At 36.0% G+C, this 25,688-nt stretch overlaps 2 protein-coding genes across 5 annotated transcripts in view; both read right to left on the bottom strand.

Annotated features, from left to right (window-relative positions):
* Window positions 1-1,219: 1,219 nt before the first annotated feature.
* Window positions 1,220-18,905, bottom strand: LOC134542944 (ankyrin repeat domain-containing protein 65-like). 4 transcript variants are annotated; one of them, XM_063387557.1, is made up of 6 exons: window positions 18,796-18,902; window positions 13,627-13,753; window positions 10,679-10,762; window positions 7,977-8,039; window positions 4,551-4,622; window positions 1,220-2,551 (listed from the first exon to the last, which is right to left on the bottom strand). In XM_063387557.1, the coding sequence occupies exons 3-6, from the start codon at window positions 10,727-10,729 to the stop codon at window positions 2,045-2,047; spliced, it is 693 nt and encodes a 230-aa protein (XP_063243627.1). In that variant the 5' UTR covers window positions 10,730-10,762; window positions 13,627-13,753; window positions 18,796-18,902; the 3' UTR covers window positions 1,220-2,044. The 4 variants fall into 4 exon arrangements, with proteins under 4 accessions (XP_063243627.1, XP_063243630.1, XP_063243631.1 ...); XM_063387560.1 differs by having other exon boundaries at window positions 18,807-18,897; XM_063387561.1 differs by lacking the exon at window positions 13,627-13,753 and having other exon boundaries at window positions 18,807-18,905.
* The window catches only part of LOC134542894 (alpha-1D adrenergic receptor-like), a 186,238-nt gene continuing 178,334 nt past the window's right edge, over window positions 17,785-25,688 (bottom strand). Inside the window, exon 8 of the mRNA XM_063387478.1 lies at window positions 17,785-17,985. Within this exon, the coding sequence (XP_063243548.1) occupies window positions 17,785-17,985 (201 nt within the window). The remainder of the gene's footprint in view (window positions 17,986-25,688) is intronic.

Genomic DNA, 25,688 nt, shown 5'->3' with positions numbered 1-25,688 from the left:
AGTCTTGTTTCCACGTAGTATAACAGTATAACTCACAGAGTACATATCAAATTCACGCATATATCACAAAACTTCTGTGCACCGAATACGATCCCTGGCAGCTAGCAAGCCAATCACTTCACCACTTCATGTTGTCTTCTTCGCTTTGCCAAGATTCTACACGTGCAACACGTAATAAAGAAATAACGAAAATTTAAAATTATTAAAAATGTGATAAATGAACCAAAAAAATTCCTAATATCTTTAACATAAGTAAAATATAATATATTTAAAATGATTTATTTCTCCAAGGTTGCATGGACTTTAAACACAAATCTCATTCTAAGCTAAACCAATTATTTTAATTAATAAGTGGATGGTTTGACAAGGAAAAATTATTTCAAGTAAATAATATTAAGATAATATAATCACGGTTGCAGTACCATTCTTACTTTTGGTTGTATATGAATTACTTATTTTTTTATTGGTCACTAAGTGAATAAATGCTAATAGTGCAAAGAAATTAATTGGAACTTTGTTATAAACAAGAAGTTACTAATTTATATTATTATTAAAAATTAGCTTTGTCAGTATAATCTTGTGAAGAGCTAGTCGATTTGGACTAAGAGTACATTAACTTCATTAGAAATTTTGCCATAAGTATCATCAAAACCTCCTTTCTGTTTTTATTTTTTGTTTTTGTACGATTATGCTTGCAGTAATGTAAACGAACTGAATAATTGTAGTTATTATTTATGACCATAACCTTTTAACATTTTAAACCATTACCAAGAATATTTTTATCAGTTTTGATTTAAATAAGTGTAAAATAAAAGAACACTTTTTTTCGTCCAGCTTCAGGCGGTAGGGTCTGGAAAATGAACTGGTTGAGAAACACCAGAGGCGGACCACTGGAAGGGCCACGCCAAGTTCAGTATTACACGCACAAAACTAGTTGGGTTGAAGGTTGATTAATGGCACAATGTGGATGGAGTAGTGATGGAATGAAGTGGTGGGGTCCTGAGTTCTCTGCTACAAACCACCAGCTTTTACGTATGTCCACCACGTTTCTCACTACTGCGTAGTGTTTTCACACCACCGGGAATCAAACCTGGATATCCTTGGTGGGAGACAGGTCAGTAATGTTATAATTTAAATTATGTTACTGATTTAAATAATATCTTGCGTTTAAACTAATATTTTGAAGCAATTTCCACTAATCTACAAACAAATAAAAAAATGCATATACATATAAATTTATTTATATATATACACACACCCTTGTAGACAATATGAGCATTTTCAGCCTATACAACATGGAGTGGTAAGTGCGATGATAATAAATAATAGATTTCTATCTTTTCTTCACGCAAGACAATGAACTGACACGTTTGTGATGCAAGTATGTATGGAATGTTATGATGTGACCTACGATCATATTTTTCTACACGAAAACATAAATAATCACTTCTAATATAAATATTAAGTAATTTATTTAAAAAAGAAACCAATACACCGTGAGAATTTATAAATATAATAAGATTTAAGTTAAGTGTAAATTATTTAAACACTATACGAGATCAGAAAAAGGATTTTCTAAAGCTTTAGGCTCACCAAAGAGCACAAGAACGGGTGCAGAAATCCTCGATGATTTGTTGGTACGGTTTGCAGATGACAGCCAGTTCTGACATACGATGCTATCTGCGATTGAAAAAAAAAAAAATAATTTTTTTTTTCACTACACATGCATTCAAAAAAATCAGGTATTTACAGTCTACATATGAAATCATTCAGTGTTGTAAAGGATCTTCTGTTTCTGGTGAAGTTTAAAAATTAAAAAAAAAATGGCCGAAACAAAATTAGCAAAACCAATATGTAATTAAATGTTTTGTTACAAAATATATTTAAAATTGAATAGAAAAAAATATATGTTAAAGTGTTTTCTTTATTACGTCAAGTACAAACAATATGTATAATTTTTAATGTTCGGGTTATGTCTGAATGAATTGAGTTAAAGGAAGGGATTTCAGCAAATACGTTGACCGGTCGGCGGTGAATGCTCGGATCACGACTGGCGCTGCAGCTGGCAGAGGTACTGCTCCACCGCCGCGTGGCAGTGCCTGCGCGCCCAGTCCGCGGCCGTCAGCCGCTCGTCGCACGTGGCCGTGAGGCTGGCGCCGGCGCGCACCAGGCGCTCGGCCACCTCCAGGTGGCCGTTCATGGCCGCCCACATGAGCGGGGTGGCGCCCAGCTTGTCGCGCGCGTCCACCGGGTCGCCGCGGCGCAGCAGCAGCTCCGCCACGGGCAGGTGGCCCCAGCTCGCCGCGCCGTGCAGCATGGTGTAGCCGCCGCTCTCCCTGCTGTCCGCCCCTCCGCCCCCGCCGCCGCCGCCGCCTTGCTGCAGCAGCGCCTTCACCTGGCTCAGGTAGTACAGCATGCCGGTGTCGCGCAGGGCCGGCGCGGCCCGGTGCTCCTCGCCGGCCAGGCTGGCCTGGTCGCTCTGGTCCAGGACCGCCTCCAGACTCTCTCTCAGGCTGATCCACTTCTTGATCTTGATGTAGGCCTTCCAGAACTGAGGACCGACGTTGCATTAGTCCCGAGCGTGCCTCGTACTTAGAGACCTGCAAAATTCGCGGTTTCTTATGGCCTTCAGGATGGACTGCACATTCCCCCTGTACACTCGGGCAAATAACGCAAGTTCATTGGCTGCCGACTTGTAATTCGTCTCAGCTGGTTTGTCTGTGATTCGATCCTTCTTTGGTTGCGGGTTTATAACTGGTTGAGATGCGTCCAGATGAACAGTCAGCCAATAGCAAAATTATCTAAGAGGTACATGTGTTTAAATTCTAGCCCATCTCCGGATGAATCCGCGAATTTTGCAGGTCTCTACTCATACTTGACACATCAGTGGTCATCATTAGAGACCCGTGAATTTCGCGGATTCATTTCGTGTTATGCTAAAAATTCAAATAATTATACCTTAGTGCTTCTTCTGTCATTGGTTCACTGTTAATCTGGAGGACTGAGGGCCAATTAGAGACCCTCGCCCACAGAAATGTCGAATCACAGGCCACCCAGTCGAGACGGCTCACAAGTCAACAGCCAATGAACAGTTGGAATTTGCCCGAGTGTGTAGAGGATATTGGAGTCTATCCTGGAGGTCATTGAATCCGTGAAATTCGCGGGTCTCTAGTCATCATGCATCACAAACATGAGTTTTTTTACATTGAAATCACTGGTAATAAATATATTCTTATCATGGGTTTTAAACATGACTTATATGAAATTTGTTGAATTATGTAACTTCCTCTTAATTCTATGAAATCAAGATATCAAAATTCGTTTAGTGTCCGATCCCACATTACTCCATGGTAATAATCTTATAATTCTTTTTTTATATTACTTTTTAATTGTTTGATTGTATTTTAAAGTGAAATTTTCTAAAACTATTTTTTTTAAAAGAAAGATAATTTTTTACAGTGATAATTTTTTTTTAGCTATATTCCAATACATTTAGGAAGTTAAATGCCAATAATATCAACATCAAGGGCACTGATATGATTTTTTTTTACTGAAAAAGTATACTTTAATAATGATTCTAGTCTTTAGTTAGTGTAAGAAGAAACAATAAGCAGCGTATCAGTACGATGCCTCGAGCAGTCTTATGTTTCAAAGGGTCTTAATCTCTTTGTGTCTGCCCCCTGTCCATAATCCTGAAGGCTAGCATACTCTGCAAGGCTTCTCGGGTCGGTAAAAGACGTTAAAATGTAAACTGGGAATGATATTACTATCACTATTGGACAATATGTAAAAAGGTAACAGTGCCAATGTTATAAATTGCTGAAGCATAAAAATTATTTGAGTCATAAATAATAAAGGATTGTGATAATCAAGCAATATGCTAGAACTAGTTTATTAATATTCACTAATTAAAATTGTTGCAAAGCCTAATGATTTTACTTAAATAATATGATCATTGTAACACATAGAAATGAAGGGTTATTTTCTATAAATAAATAAACCAAAGTCTTTAAAGTCAATGATGGAACCATATATGTTTTTCTTTTAACGAAATAAGATCCGTTTGAAAGTAGAATGGTTTTAATGTGAAGAAAATTACCCTCATCTGAGGAAAACGGTCCATCCGAAATTGTTTGAGGAATAAAAACATATATTTCCTCCCAAAACAGAAATTTTTCTGGAAACAAAAAAATTTAGAGGAATTCTTGACATGTTTTCGAGAAAACAAGGAAAATTGTTCCAGGTGAAGTTCATCCAATGTGGTAGTTGTAATGTCATCTAATATGGTGACCACGACGGATTGACAACACGCCGCTTTTTAAACCTTGTTCCGGTATTACTAATTTATACTTCTTCAATAAGATTTGGTCTGGTGATGGGTAACAGACATGTGACCTGTGCGAGAATCATTACGAAAATATTGAATAACACTATTGTGTTGAATATGTTATGTTGTGGACAGCTATATATATATATATACGTTTTATGAATGTGCGTGTTATGTGCGCACTGAAATGCGTCTAGTTCGTCGCACGACACTGTTTTCATACCTCATGAGATGTTATTGCAACTTCATTTTTCCGCCAGTCACCGTCTATGTTGATGTTCGGTGAGGCATTAATCTAAAAAAAAAACACAAACATAGGTATATTCGTTTTTGAAAGCTTCTAGCAGAGGTTGTTTGGACACTTATGTTAATTTAAGAGCATTTGCTTGTTACAACGTGCGTTTTCACTAGTCAGCCACTTCCTTTTTTAAGAAGTTGAAATATTAGCTTTAACGTTGCTCATTTTACTGTCAAATTATTTCACCTAAGTAGTACGTGTGAAAAATATAACAAAGCACATTTAAAATTTTTAAGACAGTTTACCTATGGGGTTGAAATGATATTGGCTTTACATTAATTATGACTAACACACTGCATACTGCAATAATGTTGTATTTTTACATCGGGAGGTTGTGCAATCTCATATTTAAAAGCAACTGACGGTCCACTTCGACAATATTTACTTTGGTATCAATACGAAACCCATACAGATAATAATTTTCTTAGCGACTAAGTTTGTTAAGACATGTATGCAATATTAATAATATTATTTTTAATGAATCAGGTTTTCACCAGAGTTGACTGTTGACTGATTTAATCCAAAAACGAAAAAAGAAAAAAAAAGTACCAAGTTAAATCATGTTAAGTATCAGTCAGCTAGTCACAACAGATTAACTCCACAGTTATTGGAAGGATAGTGAACTACACTTCTATATGAAATACACTTAACTATTTCAAGCCAAAAGAAAACTTTCACCTGAAACCTATTACTGTATTAGTAGTATATAATAGTTCCTCCGGGCACAGGCGCCAGGCGGTATGGTGGTGTTTTTCCGCCATCTTGGATTAGTGACGTCACGGCAGCCATTTTCGATGGCCTTGACCTTGACCCCGGTGAACATTTTGGATCCGCCATCTTGGATGACGTCATTTTGTTTTCTCGAACATTCCGGCTTTTTGTTTTACGCCATTTTGAATTATGATGTCACAATTGCATTTTCTGTTACGGCCGCTATCTTGAAAAACTTTATTATCCAATTTTTATGAAAACAATTTTAAATTGATAAAAAAATTCAATTAATAAAATTTTAATAAAAAAATTTAAAAAACATACATTTACGACATGGAACTCGGAGTCCTCGGTTCGAACCTGGTGAGGGTGAAAAAAATTGTGACCGATCCTTCCTTCATGGTGGCTACCAGCAGACTGATCCCCCACCACTTTGTTCATAGCATATATATCGTCAGTCAGCATGATATCATGTCCACCATCTTGAAAATCCGTACTTTTAATGCTTGAGTTTCGGGAAGAATTCCAAAATTCATTAAATAAATAAATTTGTAATCAATATACAGATTGATGCGATCGATTCCTGTCCTTGGTTCGATCTCTGTATGATGCTAAAAATTGTAATTTTGTGTAAAAATAATATTTTTAATAAATCATGTTCAAAATTCTTACAGAGGCTTAAAATCCTCTACTACCAGCATCCAGTAAGCCATTATGTCCACCATCTTTGAAATTTGCATTTATTGACCTAGAAATTCGGGGAAAATTCGATAATACACCGAAAAAATCACTCATTAATTTACATATTGAATCGGTTCTTGGTTAGATCCCTGGGTGATACAAAATAACTTTATTTTTAAAAAAATACCTCAAAAGCAGGGACTGGAAGTAACGCGCTACTAGTAACGCGTTATTTGTAACAGTTACTTTTTATGGTAACGATCGTGGTAACGCAATACATTAAGTTTTCAGTAACTGTAACTGAATTACATTTTTCCTCCTTAAAGAAACGATAATTGCCGTTACTTCTTGCGTTACATTTTTTAAATGTATTTCTTACTGAACGAACAACGATTTGTTGATTTTTTCAATCCCAGAACGAAAATCCCGACAAGCATATTATATGCGATGGTATTTCTTGTACTTGTAAAACTGCTGCTAGCTAGCCTGCGCTCGTATTTTGATTGTCATATTTGCGACATGCGGGTTTACTGCTGTTCTGTTTAATTACCTGTGCACATGCGCGAAAGCAATGACAGAATCTAATGAAGCGAGAAGCCGAGAAATCAGTCCAGAACTTTCGTTGCCGTGGCCTTCATATTCTAATTATTTCGAAGTTCGGTCGAGTGATCAAAATAACCTTGTTGTGTGGTGCTGCGAACAATATGATCCGAACGAACGAACATTTCATTATTTTGTAGTGTAAACTAATTACTCAATGTAATTTAAGACATAATTTAAAATTTTTCAGTTTAAATAAACATATAACTTTACTAAACACAATATGTTTTATTAGCTTTTAATTATAACAATATTACATATCACATTTTTAGTTTTTCACAAAGTAACTGTTAAAGTAACTTACAGTTACTTTTCTCAGAACTGTAACTGTAACTGGTTTATTTTCAGTAGTGTAACTTGTAGTTGTAACAGGGTTACATTTCCAATGGAGTATTTGTAACTGTAACTGAGTTACTTTTTAAAAGTAACTTTCCGGTCCCTGCTCAAAAGTGACAGGTTTAAGAAAATAAAAACATCACAAGTTCTTTTACAAACACAAAATTTTATTACATAAACTCTACACTACTACAAGTACAAAAAAAACACAGACAAATTACTAAAGTTTTGAGCATTTCTCGATTTCTGCATCTGCCACCCACGAATTAAAGCGTGGTGGAAAGCCCCACCACATAACGTAGGATCGTCCATTTCTTCGTTTTATAATCTCCACCAAGTACGTATCGGGATACAACGTAGGCTGAATCTCTTCGGCATAGAAGCAGCCATGAATAGGTTTGTGGTCCAAATCTTCGAGGTAGTAGGTCCTAGGCTCTGATTCACGAACATGTGTCACACGGAAAAGTTCGATACTCCAGTTCGCAGTGAAACATTTGGTATTTTTAAGAAGTCTTAAGTCTATTTTGAGACTTTTCAATCCACTGACATTTAAGGGGATTAAAACGGGAAGTTTTGGGAATCATGGAATTTTAGAGAAAATGTTTGTGAATTTTCTAATGTTCTTTAGTCGTTTTTGAGAAGATTTCTGGAAATTTACCCTAAAATATCATAGCAGTCGGTCATTGACCCCATCCTCATCCTCATCCTGAATCATCATTACTATGTTCGTGTAATATTTTTGTAAACGCCATAGAAACCACGCTGACACTAGACTGATTATCAGTTATTCCAATAACTGGCCTTTTTTTTATTGGTTGAAATTATCTTGTCGCTTTGATGGCTTTGTTCGCATGTGAAACATTTGTGATTTATTTTTGAAGTAAAATTAACACGTATTTTGCAACGCACTATTCACAAGTGTAGGCTTATACCGCATTTACGATCTTACTTAAGATGCTTACACAACAGTACATTATATTAATAGTTAAGAATGTTAAACAATACTAATGACACGTTACAAACCTGCAGTGTAAGGTCTTCCTTCTCCACAATAGCCTTTTCCATAGAGAGTGAAATATTCTTCACCTGTAACATATTATCATTTTGCCAAAGCATAATTATCAAGAACATTATTTCACTGAAATTGCAAATATCCTAGGCAATTCTTTCAAAGAATTTCTTGTCTCACTAAGATGCGATTGAAGAAACATACAGTAACAGTCTGATAGTTTTCATACCAACGGATAATATTTCCTCCAATTATCAACTTCTTATGAAAAGTAAAATTTACTGGTTTTCGTTTGGTTCGTGGAAATGAATTCATACGAATTTTAACTTTATGTGCTTCAGTTTTCCGTAAAACTCCCATATTTAAAATCTGGGGTGGCATTTTGCTTTCGTAATTCTCTCTCTATATATATAGTACTTTTATACTATAGGTAATATTTATTAAAATTTTGGTAATATTTTTGTAGGTATTTACAAAATATCTACACTAAAAATAAATTAAATTTACTAGCTATATAATTTTTAATCAAAACATAATTGGTCTGCGGAACTACATACATCTACACTAATATTACAAAGAGGAAAGATTTGTATTTTTGTGTGTATGTTTGTAATGAATAAACTCAAAAACTACTGTGCCGATTTCAAACAATTTTCACCATTAGAAAGCTACATTCACCCTGAGTAACATAGGTTATATTTATTGCTAGAAAAGATAAGGAATCCTTACTAAACCTTTAGTAACGTAACCCAAGGTGTAAAAAAACATGCCATAAAACATCTTACGTCGCATGCGTTGCGGAAACTATTGATGATAGAACAAAAGTATGTTCTACATATCAATAACTACAAAAATCTTTGCGATAATTACTATATGTCCAACTATTATCGTTATGTCACAATAACCACTTTTTACATTTTAAAAGTTGATAGAAATACCGACCAAAATTAGACCATGTTATTCATACTTCTGTTTAAATCCTTATCCAAATAAATCATGAATCAAGAAACGACTCAGTAAATGAGATAAATAGAATGATTATGGAAAAAAGTACCGGGTGATTTTAAATGTTACAAATCTATTGACACCATGTGCAACATCGAAGATACAGTGCACTACCCACAAGAATTTTTAAATTCCCTTAATCCTGCCGGCTTGCCACCCCACAAACTAAAATTAAAAGGAGGTACTGCCATTATGCTATTGAGAAATTTAAGCCCTCCCAGTATGTGTAATGGCACAAGACTTTTGATAAAGGAATTACGAGACAATGTGATTGTAGCAACAATCATCACTGGGCCCGTGGCCGGACAGCTCGCTCACATTCCGCGAATCCCGATGATTCCGACAGATTTGCCTATATCCTTTAAAAGGTTACAGTTTCCTGTGAAGATATGGTTTGCCCTTACGATAAATAAATCACAGGGACAAACTTTTTCGATTGTTGGCATCGACCTAAGAAAAGAGTGCTTCTCTCATGGGCAATTATTAGAGACTGGAAAAATTCGCGTGTTCAATGACCTCCAGGATATACTCCACTATCCTCTACACACTCGGGCAAATGCCAACTGTTCATTGGCTGTTGCCTTGTGAGTCGTCTCGACTGGGTAGCCTGTGATTCGACATTTCTATGAGTTAGGATCTCTAATTGGCCCTCATTACTCCAGATTAACAATGAAGTAATGCAGAAGCACCACTAAGGTATAATTATTTGAATTGTAGCATTTCACGAAATTAATCCGCGAATTTTTCAGATCTCTAGCAATTATTTGTTACCCTTTCTCGAGTAGGATCTCCTGAAAATCAATTTGTTTTGTTATCACCTACAAATACTACTGCCAACATAGTGCACAGTGAAGCTTTAAAATAAAAATGTAAATACAGCAATGTAAAAATTACAATGACGGAAAAACTCTTTAAAATAAATACACACACCTAAAACAACAAAAGATATTAATAAAAAATGTAAATATATAAAAAATTAGGAAATTTAATTAGGTAGGATCACATAAAAATGTAAAATGTTGAAAAAATGTAAATAAAAATACTAAGTAATAGGTATGTCTCCCTTAAGATTAAATGAGTTACTTCAATAAAAAAAACGATGAACAAATTTGGATTATAAGTATACATAGATAATGTGATACTGTGTTAAAAAAAAATAAAGAAATGAAACAACAAAAAAAATATAAATAAAAGGTAAAAATATTTAAAAAATCATGTCCACCCGTGCAAAGCCGGTATCAAATAAAGCAACACTTTAGAAAAAATTAATTTAGAAGGTTCAGTTATTAAAACGAATTACCCTATGATTAGCAATATACATCAGTTGTGCGATCAATTGTTTTAAACCTACATTTGAAAACTATAACATTTTATCTACTTAAAACTGAAAGAAAAATAAGTATTTAATCACTGTATCTCCACTGTACAATCAAATATCTCGAATTAGGAAATGCATAATTAACACAATATAAAATTTTATATCTCAATAAATTAACATAAAAACTAAATACAATTGTTGAACAGATACAATTAAGAAAAATTTATGAAATTCCTGAAACGAATGGATTAACTTGCACGTAATTGAGTGAGAAACTGAAGAGAAGAGGTGCAAATTAATGCGCCAATGGTTAACGAGTGAAAAATTTTTATATTTTTAATTTAGCCAATCACATGAAAGCACGCCAAAGGAAAAACACGTCACGTTCCTCACCTCTGCTGATATTCTATCTTCCATTGCCGCAGCTGCCGCCGGCACCATCATAGTCGGCTAGGACCATGTGACTTGCTGCAGCCGCTGTAACAAGCAGATCAGCTATCGGGAAAGTTGTGTGTACACATCTCAGCGTTTGCTTGTGTTTTTTTTCGCGACATAATCCATGAACAGCAACCAAGTCCTGCACAGTGTTGATTCCTCTGGTGTGCTTCACTTGTTCATGTTCTCTAGTACGCTTGCTGGATTGGCGTAGTGTTTGAGTAAGCGATAGAAAGAAGTTATTATAAAAATTTTTGCAACATGTTACTTATAGCCTACTGACTTTATGCGTGGGTTTGCATTGGCTCCTCGCTATAAAAAAAAAAAGTGTTTTGAAAAAAATATAATAAAAAGTTTACAACACAGCCTTATAAAATGAGCGAATTTCCGTGCATTTTGCTTCCTCTTAGTGTTCAATATGTTATTGCAGTGTATTGTAAAAATATTAGATTTGTAAGAAATTTTTATTTCAATAACTACATTGTAATGTACTTCTATAGAAAGTAAAAGGTATCTTTGACTTCACCTTTTTTTTAATTTCATACACTGTAACAACTAAGACTATTGCTCTCTCTACTGTCTAAATGAGTTTTATCTACGATTTACTATGTTATGTGATCATATTGAGTACCATGGTAAGGTTTTCTAGTGTTATTCAAATAACAGCTATTTATCCTTTCTCAGAAGTATTTGTGTGTTTGCAATGTGTTTTATGATCATAATTTACACTATTTTTTTTTTTTGCATTTCTTATATGAGTTTCTTGCTTTATGCTCCATACGCCTTTTAAAGATATTTTTACCTTTTTATGTGTGTTTTATGTTATTGTTATAGTATTGCTCGTAATTTTTTTTATTCGTAAATGCCTGCCCATGAAATTTTTTTCTCGTGGTTCTTGGTTTGAATGCTGGGTGATGCAATAATTTGCCAGTCACATGACAACTTGAGAGACAAGATTTCTTTAAGTGTGAGAAAGACCCTGGATTTGATCGAAGTGCAGTTGCCATGTGCCAGTATTGGCTGATAGTTTTTTCTGGGTAGTTATGTGATTGGTTGAAAATTACGTCACGAGAGCACCCTTTTATCTGTTGGAAGACAAATGGCGGCCATGGCGGGAGTCAGCCGTCTGTAAGAGGGGAAGCCTTATTTTCACAGACGAGAGAGCCTAAACCCGAATTTCCCCGAAGTCCAAGCTTTTTTTCCGTATCTTTTATGTAGCTATCCTAACCAAATCAACCGCCCACAATGTTTTAAAGTATTTATAATGTAGCTAACCTAACCTAATTGACCATTAGTAGTATCCTTTTATCAACACCGCCATATTTATTTACAATGAACAAAAAAAACCTATGATGCTCTCTCGTCTGTGAAAAGAAGGATTTTCTGTAAGAGGCACCGACGGTTCACGTGTCGGGCGGTGGTTCTGATTTAACATAGACATGTAGTGAAGGGGGAATTTCTCGGCTGTGGTCCGGGACGCGGAGGACTCAACTTTCGGAACTTTTAAAATTAGAATTCGTTAGACAACAGTCGTCGGTAGTGGACCAAAACAACGATCGAGTCGCTTCTTCTTTATTCCGAGGACTGAGTCCTTCGGCTTGTACCGTGAGTTGCAAGCATCGACGGGATTTACTTGCGAACAGTATTCAATGTTCAATTTTTCGGTAACTCCGAACAGTCGATCTATTTTGAATCAGTGAAGTTTTTTTTTGTGACAGATTTGAATTTTGTTCTTGTTTTGTGGTCGGAAAATGGCGGCCAAGGTGACTTGTGAATTTTCGTAATTGAATAATAAAAAAACTGCAAAAACAGTTTTTGTCGGAGAGATGTTATTTCAGTAACCAATCATTGACAATAACAGTTATTTTCGGACCTATGATATATTTTTAGCGTCCGACAAATTTCTCCCATTCTTAGTATACTCGATCTAGACCATTGTTGAGCTAGTCGGAGGTTTGTAGTGTTACAACACAGACGCAATATGGGCTATAAATCTGTTTAATTTCCCATCTTTCTTGTATATTATTTTTATTTAACCATTTCAATACTAATCTTGATTAATTAAACCGTCAAATAATTTAATTAAATTTACACTAACTGTTATTTTTAATTTATGACAAATTTCACCTAGCACATAAATTGCAGTCAGTTGAAAAAAATAACTTTATATACAAAATTAGGGGCACATTAAAAAAAAATCTCAAAATCTGTATTGTCGCAGCATATGCATAGGTTCTGTTTACATTAAACAATTTATTACTTTCACGTGGTATTCTTCTTAGCTAATGTATAACACCATTTGACACACACTCGTTTATCTCATTGACTGCGAAGTCAACAGAACAGATAACACAAGTACACAAAATATGGTGATTATGAAATATTTACTGCCATGGTCTACCACGAAGAATCATCCCAGCATATGCCTATAGTGATTTCGAGGGGAAAACTGAAAACGGAATCAAGATACCCGGGTGAGGATTCGAACCAGAATACTTTGGAGTGTGAGTCCCAGTGTCTTAGTGGCACTTCACTCTATAAAAAAAATGAGTACCTACATAACAAATTGTATCTTAGTAGCTATGATGTATGTTCCAAGATTTTTAATTGCAGAAAGTATTTTATTTTCAAGTGAACTCAACGGGAAAGCTTAAGTTTGTGACAGTCACATACTCAACACAACAGCGTGTTTGCAACGTCGTGTTGTAACCCCCCTTTCGTCCAACATGGAAGGGGGGTTGCGTACCCGACACACTCTGGGTAAATACTATTAAATATATGGAATACCCAAAAAATTTTAAGAGCTCAAAAAAATCAACCCCGCTATTTACCCAAGGTATCGAGCCAAAAATAGAAATATTATCAAACAAATTATAGGCTAGTCTTTGGCTAATAGTAATAAACACCTTAGTTTCGGTCGCGATTCGCCGCGTCTGGGGAGTGGTTCCAACTTCCAAGCCATCTGGGTCTTCCACAGCGAGCGCAGAACACGGATGGGATTCCACACGCCGGCCGGGACGGACTACATTATTCCTGCGTGCCCAAAGAGAGAAAGGGAGGGGCGGGATGTGTGTTGGTGTGTCGGGGAAGGGGGGGGGGGGGGTGCTAGACAGTAGTCGTGTGGCAAGGAATGTGCGTTCAGGCAATTTCACACTCCACGGCGCCCGAGCCTTGCAAGGCGACAAAAGCCCATAGCAGACCACGCGTCAACAGCGACGGCTGATAGACAGTGCCTACCTCCAGAGGAGATATCGACCTCAAATGCGCGAGTTCACCAGTTACTCGCCTGCTTACACCACTCGTTGGGAACAATCTCGCTCTGTGCGATCACATGGCGTTTTCTGTTGCCGTGATCGATAATGCGTACTCACTCACTTCGTCCAGTAGATTAAAGTAAGTAAATTGTTGACTAACATTTTAATTTTTTTTTTTCGCTACTCACTTTGATATTGCTGTGTTTTATTTTGTCACTGGATTCTCGGTTGATTTCTATGAGTACGAAACTGTTTAAATAAATAAGTGAACAAAGAGAGAGAGAGAGAGAGAGAGAGAGAGTTGTTTCATTGAAACTTTTAAAAAAAGGAAAAATGATATCGGAATATAATAAATTAAACACTAGATTTGCCCGCGACTTCGTCCGCGTGGAATAGTGTCTTTGGGTAGCATTTTTAATTATTTAGGCTAATTATTTTACAAATAAGACGCATACGTATATATACTTTAATGAGCTATTTGCAGTGTTTCACTACCAAGAGCTTACTAAATTATTTAAGTATATAAGTACATAAGGTACCTAGCTAATATCCAAATGTGCAACAAATAATAATGAAGTAATGACATCTAACTAAATTCGAAAGTAATCTACTTTTGACGAATGAAATAAACAAAACAATGTCCCAACTAAAGAAACAAATATTTAATAACCTAACCCAAAAACTTAAAGTTATTTGTATTTCACGAAGAACATTAATTAAATAAACAAAAAAATCGTGTAAGCAAATCGAATTGTAATCAATTTGCAATGTTAATGAACTTGCAGCGGAAAAATTCAGTATTCGCATGCGTGTGGCACAGTCGTCTGCCCGTTCGGGTAAGCATACTTAGGCATATTTCCCCACCTACACCGCTCCGTTCCAAGCCGCGCTCCACCCCCCCCCCCCCCCCCCCTCCTAGCGTGGCTTCACAGCGCTCATTGTGTACGGCGCGGTTATTGGCAAGTTTTTTACTCGCTTCAGTTTCACATTTTGTAATGACTCCGTAAATGTTTCATCAGAATAGCTCTAATATTTTGTCTCTTGTCGCAAACATAAAACATTCACGTAAACATTACATATTTCCATAAAAACTTTCATCCCCTTTTACCTATTGTTATTTTACACTTTTGAGGGTAAAACTTTTACAAACTTTGAACGTCATATTTATTTATATCGAATCAACAGCCTAAAAGATAAGTTTCAAGCTTCTAGCTCTAAAAATGACGATACTTCCATACAACTTTTCATTGCCCCCTTTCAACCCCTTACATTACTTTTTTCGCATTAAAAAGTAGACTTTATCCTTTCTCAGGCTCTAGACTATCTGTGTACCAAATTTCATTTAAATCGGTTCAGTAGTTTTGGCGTGAAAGTGCGACAGACAGAGAGACAGACAGAGTTACTTTCGCATTTATAATATTAGTAAGGATTATTGCAAAATCCCCTTTTCTTTAAACGCTAATATCTACTAACGCGAATAATGTAGCATTTAGCTACTAGTCAGTGGCGTGCTTGTGCAAGCACTAGCTATGCGGTTGTCGCTGACAAAATAATAAAATAATACTCGTTTCTCGCTTGCAAGCTGGTTTTTAAAATTAAATTAGGTTTTCTGGTTTATTCTTAAATGTGTCTTTTTATTTTTAAAACAGAGGGAACATGAACAAATGTTTTAAATAGTTTTTTATTTTAACTGGTCTCAAAGACATCCGATCATAATAAGCATTAAGAAGCGAGTAGCGAGCAGTGGTAAGCGAGCCAGCGAGAGATTGTATCGAACGAGACTGTGTGACGAGTGAGTTTTCAGGAGAGAAGCTAAGTCACTCTGTGCAATTGAGGTTTCGTCATTAACTTAGGCATTTGAGACCAGTATATAAAATTTACATTCAAAAGAAAACTTTCCATTAATCTTACGGAATTTTGATAGCTACAACTTCTCAAGATAAAACATATCATTTGAAAAAGTTTTAAGTGGGGTTTGTTTTTGACTTCCAAAGCTACGAGGAAATGTCACTGATATGAGATTTTTTCATTTCAAATAACAAAAAAGATTTCCGTTAGTTTTACCTTTATTTTTTTTAATATTTGTTTGTATTTATGCAGAGGTTTCTAATAGTGTTTGATCAATAACTGGTCGTGACCCTTAACTTAATAGTGTATGGCATTTACCTTTATCTCGCCATTAGCTTACGTTCATTTTTCCTATCTGTACGATTCTACGCCAGGCATTGCAATAAACGCGCATACTAGCAATTATAAGAAATTACAAGGAATGACACCTTCAATGGATTTTCTTAAAAAGTATTCTTACATGATACAAGTATTGTTTTTGTATTCAGATATTTTTAACAGTAAGAGATTCATAAAAATCGTCTACATTTCCTTACTCTGGTATAGCCTATATTTGTAACAGTGCTCAATAAATAACTAGTCGAGTTATGTAACTTATCATATTCTTTTAATGATTATTGCAATGGGAATAATAATAAATAAAATTAACATATAAACAAGATGGGAAATCAAACATTTAATCTGGACAACACAGTTACAAAAAACTAGATTTGTTTTGTGGTCGGAAAATGGCGGCCATGGTGACTTGTGAAAGCTTTGTGTCGTCTTCTCGTCATTTAAGCATACTGTATTCGCCTGTTCTGTTTAACCATTGATTAAACTGTCAAATAATTAACAGTTTTTTTGTAATTGATGAATAAAAAAACGGCAAAAAACAGTTTGTATCGGAGAGATGATATTTCAGTAACCAATCATTGACAGTAGCCTAACAGTTATTTTCGGACTTAATTTTTAGCGCCCGACGGATTTCTTACAGTGTTAGTGTATGTGTACTTTAAACCATTGTTGAGCTAGTCGGAGGTTTTGAGTGTTACAACACAGACGCAACATGGGCTCTAAAGCTATTTGAAATTTATGACAAATTTCACTCAGCACATAAATTGCAGTAAGCTGGGAATTTTTTTTTATATTTTTGTATTCAAAGTTGGGGCACATTTTAAAACAGAACTATTTTTAACTATTTCATGGACATATGCCGATGCTGGAGAACACAGAATGTCATAGGAAAACCATTAATATAAAAAATACAGAAGGAATTAAGTGAGAAAAAAATTACAGAACATGCGAATACAGTATGCTTAAAAGATGAGAAGACAGTTACAAAAACTACAGTTAATACAAAAAGACAATAACTTTGACAACACAGCGATGTACAGGTGAACTCAACGATTAAACTTAAATTATAATGTGGACAAGTCAATGACAACATTGCGACATCCAGACGACCTAGCGATGAAAAAAAAAACAGTTAATCTGGACAACACAAAGATGACAGCGCAGATGAACACAGTAGGATCTCTGTGACAAAACAGTTGCCACATTTCAGGAACTGTCGTCTGCTCCCATCGTCAGACACAACAAGACTGTTTGTGACATTTTTTTGCGAGCCATTTACCCGAAATTTATAGTACTTATTATTTTTAGTGGTTTATCAAACAGAAGTTGTTTTTCCAAATATATATATATATGTGTGTGTGTATATATATGTATGTATGTGTATATATATATGTATATATATATATATATATATATATATATATACATATATATATATATATACTAACTTGTGTTACCGGTTTCGGTAACTTTCTTCATTGTTTAGTTAGCTGTTGCCTACGTGAGTTTATTTTCTTTGAAGAAGTATTTATTTTTGTGTTTAATTAAAAATATTCATGTTATTGGTTTTTGCCATTTTGTTAAAGTAATTTCGTTAGGGTGCTAAAATGAAGCTGAACTCGTTTGCTAAATGGACGCCAAGTGTTGAGTGGGTATCGGGTGTTCCGAGCAATCCCGAGGACGGTCGAAGGTGCACGACGATGACGTGGCGGAGTGACGCGCAGAGCGGTGGCGCGCGAGCCTGTGAGACGGGACTTGCGAGCCGGCGACGACGACAGCAACATGGGCCGGCGAGAGCTGGCGGCCGCGACACGCGTGGACGACCAGCTGGGCCCCAGTCAGCGCATATAAAGTAAGGAGTCGACGCACTTACACCTTGTTGCCAGAACAGGCGAAGGGCGGGCCCGTGTCTTACTAGCTTTTGAACTGGTCGTACTTTCTTTTGGATGTTTTTACGAGAGGTGCAACATTACCCACTTAGACCGTGATTGCTCGAGACAGACAGCAAACGATTACATGCATAATATCGTAAAAGTGCGCGCACAGGAACTATACAGACGCAAGAACTTTTCATTTAATATTATGATTGGCCAATCAAGTGAATTTAATGTAAAATGTAAATATAGAGTTATAGTTTAATGTTCTTAGGAGTTAGTTTGGATCATGCTACTCAGTAACAGCCATGACAGAATTAAAGAATTTGAATCCTGCTGTTAACATTGTTTGTTTTAAAGCATCTCACACTTGCGGAATATAGAGGGGAACTATATTTTGTACAGTCGCGTGCGGTGGGATCGTGCCACCCGCGCGAAGTTTGACCCTCCTTGGGGCAAGAGTGTGAGGACAGATTGTTGACCGCGGTGTTGCTGGAATAAAGCAACAGGGCGGTAGCACTTGCCAATCTGTTTTTGTCATTCTAATACAGCGTACTAAAAACAAAAGATCCGTCGTGGATGGCCCTTTTGTTGGAGGTTGTGTTTTTCGTAACATCTACTGTACCCGTTGAGATTATGTTGTATGCGACGACCGATGAAGGTCAGTACTAACATTAGACTAACGTATATACAAGCATACTCCACACAGTTACTATTTGAACTAAAGCTGCAACTCCACTAGCATGAACCGAGTTCAACTAACCTTTTTTTTACCTGCTCTGTCGCCTTCCTGTTGCCCTCAGCTGTGTCAGGCAGTGCTCGATTGCACGACGGTGTCGCTACTCTCATGCGTAGCTTACGTATGCTTTATCCGCTTATCATCTCGATAGTATCTGCACCGAGCTGTATCTTATCACCCCCTCCCTCCCCAACCGTACTTTCCGCAAGTGCGCCTTATCGCGTGTACAGAAACGTGCCAAAGTCCTGCCTCCACACACCGCAGACGCGCTGGTATCAACGTGACCTTGAGATCTCATTGATTCAAACGTTGCCCGAGTGCCTGCGGTAACATCGGCTCCTGTTGATGTTTGCGAATGTTCCTGTGTGTCTCTTCAACAATGCCCCTCACACCCCACATCGTGACACACGTCAGTTGCGTCGGGTGTCCGGCAGCACCGAGCTACATGTTTTTTTTCCGTTGACCACATGCATGTCCCCTCGTCACCACCGAAAAGGTTGTCGGAGAGAGCGACGTGGTGGTAACCTCTAAAATCAACTGTTAAGTTTATCTTTCTCCAGTTACGTAGGATTTTTTTTTCTGACTGTAGATCTCAATGAAGCAACGGCGCTATAAATTTAACTTTCATACATTACCCTGCTATTAAAGTATAGACAATGAATTATTAGTTGGTGACAACATCATTATGCATTTTTTCAAGCAAATAAAATTCTTGAATATTTGTCTTTACTTTGTAAAAATAGCAGTTATCGTGTACAATATTTTTTCTTGTATAAAACATGAAAGTTAACAACGAAAATCTTTCTACCGGAATTATATACCATAACGTATTTATAAATGACAAAAAAAAGAATATATAATACAATAACTAAACATGGTATAAAAAGCTGAGCTATTAGATCAAAAAACTGGTAGAGGAGGAAAGAAAGCCAAACGCGTAATGTACTGAGAGCTCAAAAAATGACGGAGAGTAACGTCTCGTACATATTAGGATCATTACAGATGATGAGTGGTAGCATACAATGGTGGTAGGGAAAAAAGGATGACGCATTGACGGAATGAATGCTTGGTGGAAACGGGAATACTCTGATAAGATCTACTGATTCCTGGGAACGTCTGCCACATTCCCCACTAGAGAAAAATACAGGTGTGAATATGCCAGAACATAGCCTAGGTAAAATGCAAGTGATCTGACCACGCAACAACGAAGGCCCCTACGGAGGATGTTCGGAAATTACTGGACATAAATTTAATATTTGGCAGGTAATACAAAAAAAAACTGTTTTTGTTGAAAAAACATTTGTTCGGAAACGAAACCGTGAAAATGTTACTTGAATCAACGAAAACGCATAGAATTTGATTTCGCGTGCATCTAAGCATGTATCCAGAGGCTGAGAGGACAGACGATAGAATATAAATAATGTGTAATTTTGAAGCGTTTCTCATGAAGCACGATAAGGATTTGGGCGCAAATTTTTAGAGTCAGTTATACGCTTTAATGAACGTTAGCTTGGTGTGCAGCACAGTACATCGTTTCTTTTGCCGTACGTTTTCTTGTTAAGCTTTGGACTATTAGGGCAGCGGTAATGCCTACCTCTGCTTTCTTCTGCTACACATCGTCCCAGAGCTGTTGGTTCCCAGCCTAACAGCGAACCTGGCCCAAGTCACACGTGATGTGCGACAGTATCTCCTTTCCTGGACACTTCGATAGCCGCACCTAAAGCTACAAGACTTCGTCAAATTGCTCCACGTTTAAAGTCATGTCTATATGTGTGACGCCGGTCGAGATGATTGTGGGATCGCAAGAAAACAATGGTGTGTCTTTCGAACAACTGCGAACTCAACTCAAGGCGTGTTGGGATAGAGAAGAAAAATAATATGTGTAAAATCAAGATATTTAGAAGGCATAATAAAGGATGGATATTATTACTGAAGCCTAAATGTTGAGGCAAAGGTAATGCAAGTATATAAAAAATTCTTTGTATCACAGTCGTACGAATTATTTTTAATACAATGACTTCCTATCATAAATTGCAAAGTGAACTGTGACAGCAAAAGGGACGCATTTTTTACCCTTAAGAAGAGTACTTTTATATAAGTAAAAGGTTAAAGTTATTTTATAAATAAAGAAACGTTTTCTATCAAAATACTGATTTGGTTGAAATTTCTTCACACATCACTTAGAACTTGTTGTAGCTTAGCCTATGGCGTATCTCTGAATGACGAATTTACCATAAATAATTTACATGATAAAAAATGTTGGATAGACAATGCCATTTTTGCAGCAAAAAAAAATAATTCTTAAAATAATTAAATTTTGTAATCAATGTCTCAAGGCTTTAAAAGAGAGTACGGATAACACAATGATGACCTTGAGAAGCTTAGATTTATGACACTTTCATACATTTTATAATTTATTTGCAAATTTACAGTACAAATATAGACACTTATTTTTAAATATAATTCACACAAAATACTGCAACTCACTGTCATGTTACAAGAGGTTCCAAGCCAACATTTAGGCCATTTTCGTAAAGAAAATAATTCTTACCAAAACATTTAATTCGGAGTCTTTCGAAACACAGATTTGTGAGCCTGGCTTGTTAAAGTTTTCTGTATGGGATGAAAATATTAAATTCCCACAGTTTTGTTAACGTTTCTTGGAATGTTTGAGGGGTCTTTGTTGAACTGCTTACACTTGGGTCCTGGTATGTTCACACGTCTTCAGCAGCTCATGTGTCTTCAAGCTAATCTTGTACTCTGCAAATGGAACAAAGGGGCACCAAGTGTTAGAATCGGAAACTTTGGAAGTTACTATTTCTTAACACCTACACCACAAATCTGTACAAGTTATGAATTGAGAGCCTGAAACCAATGAGAAAGTTACGTGAACAAACTGAATACAGTTTGTAGTAAAAAAAATAGTTTTACACAAACACTTATTAGTTGGTTCTTCTAATAGGATTTATGCATTAAATTTCCTTGCAATTAACATCGAAAAACATATTGAAATACTATCAAATGGATCTAATACAAGTTGCTATTAAACTGATTGTAGGTACTACGTTAGTTGCTAAACTTTATGTTAATAGGTGTTTAAGCTGTAATGAGAAAGTGTTTCTGCTTTACCCATATACTAATTGCCTGTAGTAGGGAACTGACACAGACATTTTCCTGAAGTAATTTCGGAAACCTTTGAAAATTGATTGTCCGGATGTCGGGAATGCATCTGTAAGACGCACGAGTTCAATTAATGCACGGAATTTCTTCATAAGATAATTATATGCGAAACTATAGATTTTGAATAATTCACTTATGAAATGATTTAGAGATTGGATGTGTGCATTCTTTGACATGGTAATAATTATATTCCAAATGAGCACAGCAACTCCCTCCCGCTTTCTTTTTCTGAATGAAAATCCTTTCTTGGATATATTGTAGTTAAATTCTGATTCCTGGAATTTTTTTGTTATGTTCTTTTAACAATAATCACCACATGATTTCATTTTTACAATTTTGTGTGACGAATTCCTTTCAGACTATTTATTAAATTTCTAGCCTCAGTCCTTATGCACATACGGCTTGTTTCTTTAACCAATTGCTATCCAGAGTGACCTTAAAAGCTATATCACACACAATCCATAGAGTACCTAATACATCAATTGAATAATTTGATCTTGTGTCTAAGATTATGCTTACTGTTATAGTTTCATTCATTAAATGTAAATGTTTATTTAAACAATTATTAGGTACATGTTTTCCCTTATAAAAACGCGTAAGGGCTGTGACTTAATAAATGTGTCATAAAGTTGTAAATAATCCAAAACGTCACTTGAACATCTTCAAAAAAAATACGAAACATTAAGATTTTTAAATATCATCATAATTAATGTTATGTATCACGCAAATATGTTTTTTTTATTTCAGTGTCCAGAAACGGCAAGTTGTACAAAAGTAATAAATGACTATAAAAACTGTTCTTTGATGTGTGTTTAAGTTTCTATAACATTTAAAAATAAATTTGGTTGAAATACGTATCATTAAAATTTATATAGTAGTAGCAAATGTTGGACAAAATAATTCACATTCCGTCCTAACTCAACTGAAAGACGTTCCTTGCTAGACTCATTAGTAAGCCAACCGTTCTGATAAGCTGGTTCAAAACGCTATGGTGGACGAATGTTTATCCGGTAAGGATTCGAATAACTGTGACGTAACACCCACAACACAACAAGCGAGTAACGTGGTTTTCTCGTTTAGGTGTGTATACCTCTCGTAATTCAAATTGATATATTATTACATTGCTGGTGCGAAACCTATCTCCAAATCTTTACGTCGTTTATTTTTCATACAGCGCAAACATATTTTTAATCGTGAATTAATATTTATATTTTTAACCCGACATATTTGAACTGAATATTCAGTGCAAAATGACTGTCCAATCATCATGTAAAAAATATTTAAATTTATTATATTAAACGTATTTGCAAACTTTCGATATCGAAATAACTATCTAAAACGCACGTTTTTATAGTAAACTCTAAATTATGAGTACTGTTCTACTTACATTAAATTGCGTAGGCGCGAAGGACTTAAGAAGAGTCACAACTGTTTTCACCGGGTGCATTGTTGTTCTCCTTGCATTTCCTCTCCTTTACCCCTACCAACCATTTCATGTGTTTGCTCTCTGTTACTGCCCTCTCTCCGGTGGTGTGTGTGTGTGTGTGTGTGTGTTTCATCGTGTCTGCGCATGCACGGCTTGCACGCCCATAATGCTTCAAATGTGTTTGAATCTCTGCCATTATTGCCATTTCTTAACCAGTGCTTATTTGTTCTTGTGTCGCAGCAGTCAATGTCGGCTAAACGGTATTAATAGTTATGTTGTTAACGTCAGGTATGTGGTGGTCGTACCGTATATTTTAATTTGTAATAATTTCTAACTTCTTTTCTAAATTATTTTCTGGTCTTCCACATTCAGATGTATAGTTTTGGTTCAATTGCTGTAGTTTGATTTTTCTTTTTGCTGATATTTATATTCTTGTTCAAAGTTATTTTTACCACGCTGAATGGACAATGTAATAAAATGTAATAAAATCTTTCCATTCGACTTTTACCCACTTTTCGACTTCCGAATGTGTTAAAATTATATATATAAAAATATAAATATAAAGAACCTCTGACAATACAATAAGTTGATAATTTAACCTTAGTGTAAAGGTTAATGAGTTGGGGGGGGGGGGGGGCTGGGGTTCAAGAAAACCTAATATCAAGCTATGGGTAATACCAATGCATTTTTTTGTGTATCGATGAGTTCGGGACATGATGGGAATTTGCCCCGGGGTCGACTGTGCTCCGGGGGGGGGGGGGGGGTAAATTAAAGACCCAAAATGTAGCAAATTTTAAAAGTTAATTTTTTTTTCCGTTTTGGAGTGTTTCCGATCCAAAAGGTCGAGTAAATGGTGGAAAATGTGTCGTTGATAAAGGGGGGAGGAGAAGCGTAATGCCCCTAAATTTTGAAAATTTTAATTTAAATGTATATTCTTTTCGATTTTGAGTGTTTCCGAGGTCTGGTTATAGTAGAAAATGTGCCCGGGGTTCGTTAATGGCAATATGGGTACTGTATCTGAAATTATCGGGCCACTCTTCCGGGGTGATCAAGTTTATGATACGGACATTCCATCAGTCCGTGTTGATTTCGGCACAGATAGTGTATATATAATTGAACCAATAGCCATTCAGTTCCCAGCGAAATGCAGCTATGGTACTGCTGAAAGGCGAATGTTGCCATTAATACTGATTTGGACATTTACCGTAAATAAAATGCAAGGCTGCGCTGTAGATTATGCAATTGTTTATTTGGATTCGCGTCTCTTTGCTGCCAGACAGGCTCATGAAGCTCTTACTCGCGTAAAGTCACTGGGTGGTCTCCAAATAGAACTTATTGCTCTAAGATAACAAGAAAAGTCCATGTAATTTTGCTGCATTAGCTGAAATGACTAGATTACGTGAACATCAATGAATAATTTAAGTTCATTGTAACAAATAAATACTTTAATCACTCATATTTAGTATCTTTAATTTGTTTCAATTAATCATATTCATTTTTTATTTTGAGAATAAAAATAATAAAATAAACGTATAGTTTAAAAATAACTAAAAAGACACGCTTTTATCGTTGAATGAACTAGAAATTTAAAAAAAAATTAAATTGAAGGTTTTTTTTTGGTCCAACAGCCAAATAATACCTACACCACAACTCTTTATAACAGCGTGAGGTGCTCTCTTCTTTCATTTCCGTAATGACTATATCCTAAAATTAGTGATAGAAAATTTAAGACAAATGATAACAAGCAACCCTTGGGCGTAGATTGTGGGGAGGGGGGCAGCTCCCCCCCCCCCTTGGAATTAATTAGCCCCTCACTAGGGGGGGGGGGGGGAAGCTGCCTGCGCTTGCAAAAGCGTGACTGTGAACCGTGTTTGTATATTGAAACTGTCTGCATATTTTAAGGTTTTCTTCTTATTACATGCATGTAGGCCAAGATATGGGCAGTGTACAGCACACGGGCATGACGTGTCGGTTAACCCCACGTGCAAAATTCTCGGGCGGCATGCCCCCTTCCTCCTTGTAAATTTCCGCGTTCCACAATTGAGAATCCTACAGATTTGCGCCCCTGAAGCACCCCATTACTAATTTTAAGTTCATTATTGTTATTAAGTTCATATATTCATTTTCGTAATGACTATATTCTTAAACTTTCTTTTTTGATTATATCCTAAAATTAGTGATATAAAATCTGTTATAAATCATATACCGTTATTACTCATAGAAATTTTAACACAAATTATATCAAGCACGTTTTTAATCTATATATATAAAAATTTAGCTTCCGTATGTATTTGGCCGCAAAACTCGGAAA

The sequence above is a fragment of the Bacillus rossius genome (assembly GCF_032445375.1).
Source record: "Bacillus rossius redtenbacheri isolate Brsri chromosome 9 unlocalized genomic scaffold, Brsri_v3 Brsri_v3_scf9_2, whole genome shotgun sequence".
NCBI classification, from domain to species: Eukaryota; Metazoa; Arthropoda; class Insecta; order Phasmatodea; family Bacillidae; genus Bacillus; species Bacillus rossius.
The sequence above is the reverse complement of the archived record's forward strand: the minus strand, read 5'-3'. Positions and strand labels throughout refer to the sequence as shown.

Bases quoted from the DNA above. Each gene is read 5' to 3' on its own strand.
- LOC134542944 (XM_063387561.1), bottom strand. From the start codon at position 10,729: ATGATGGTGCCGGCGGCAGCTGCGGCAATGGAAGATAGAATATCAGCA. The intron at 4,623-7,976 runs GTTTGTAACGTG...TTTTTTTTTTAG, and splicing joins AGGAAGACCTTACACTGCAG to ATTAATGCCTCACCGAACAT. The intron at 2,552-4,550 runs GTATGAAAACAG...GTCGGTCCTCAG, and splicing joins TTGCAATAACATCTCATGAG to TTCTGGAAGGCCTACATCAA.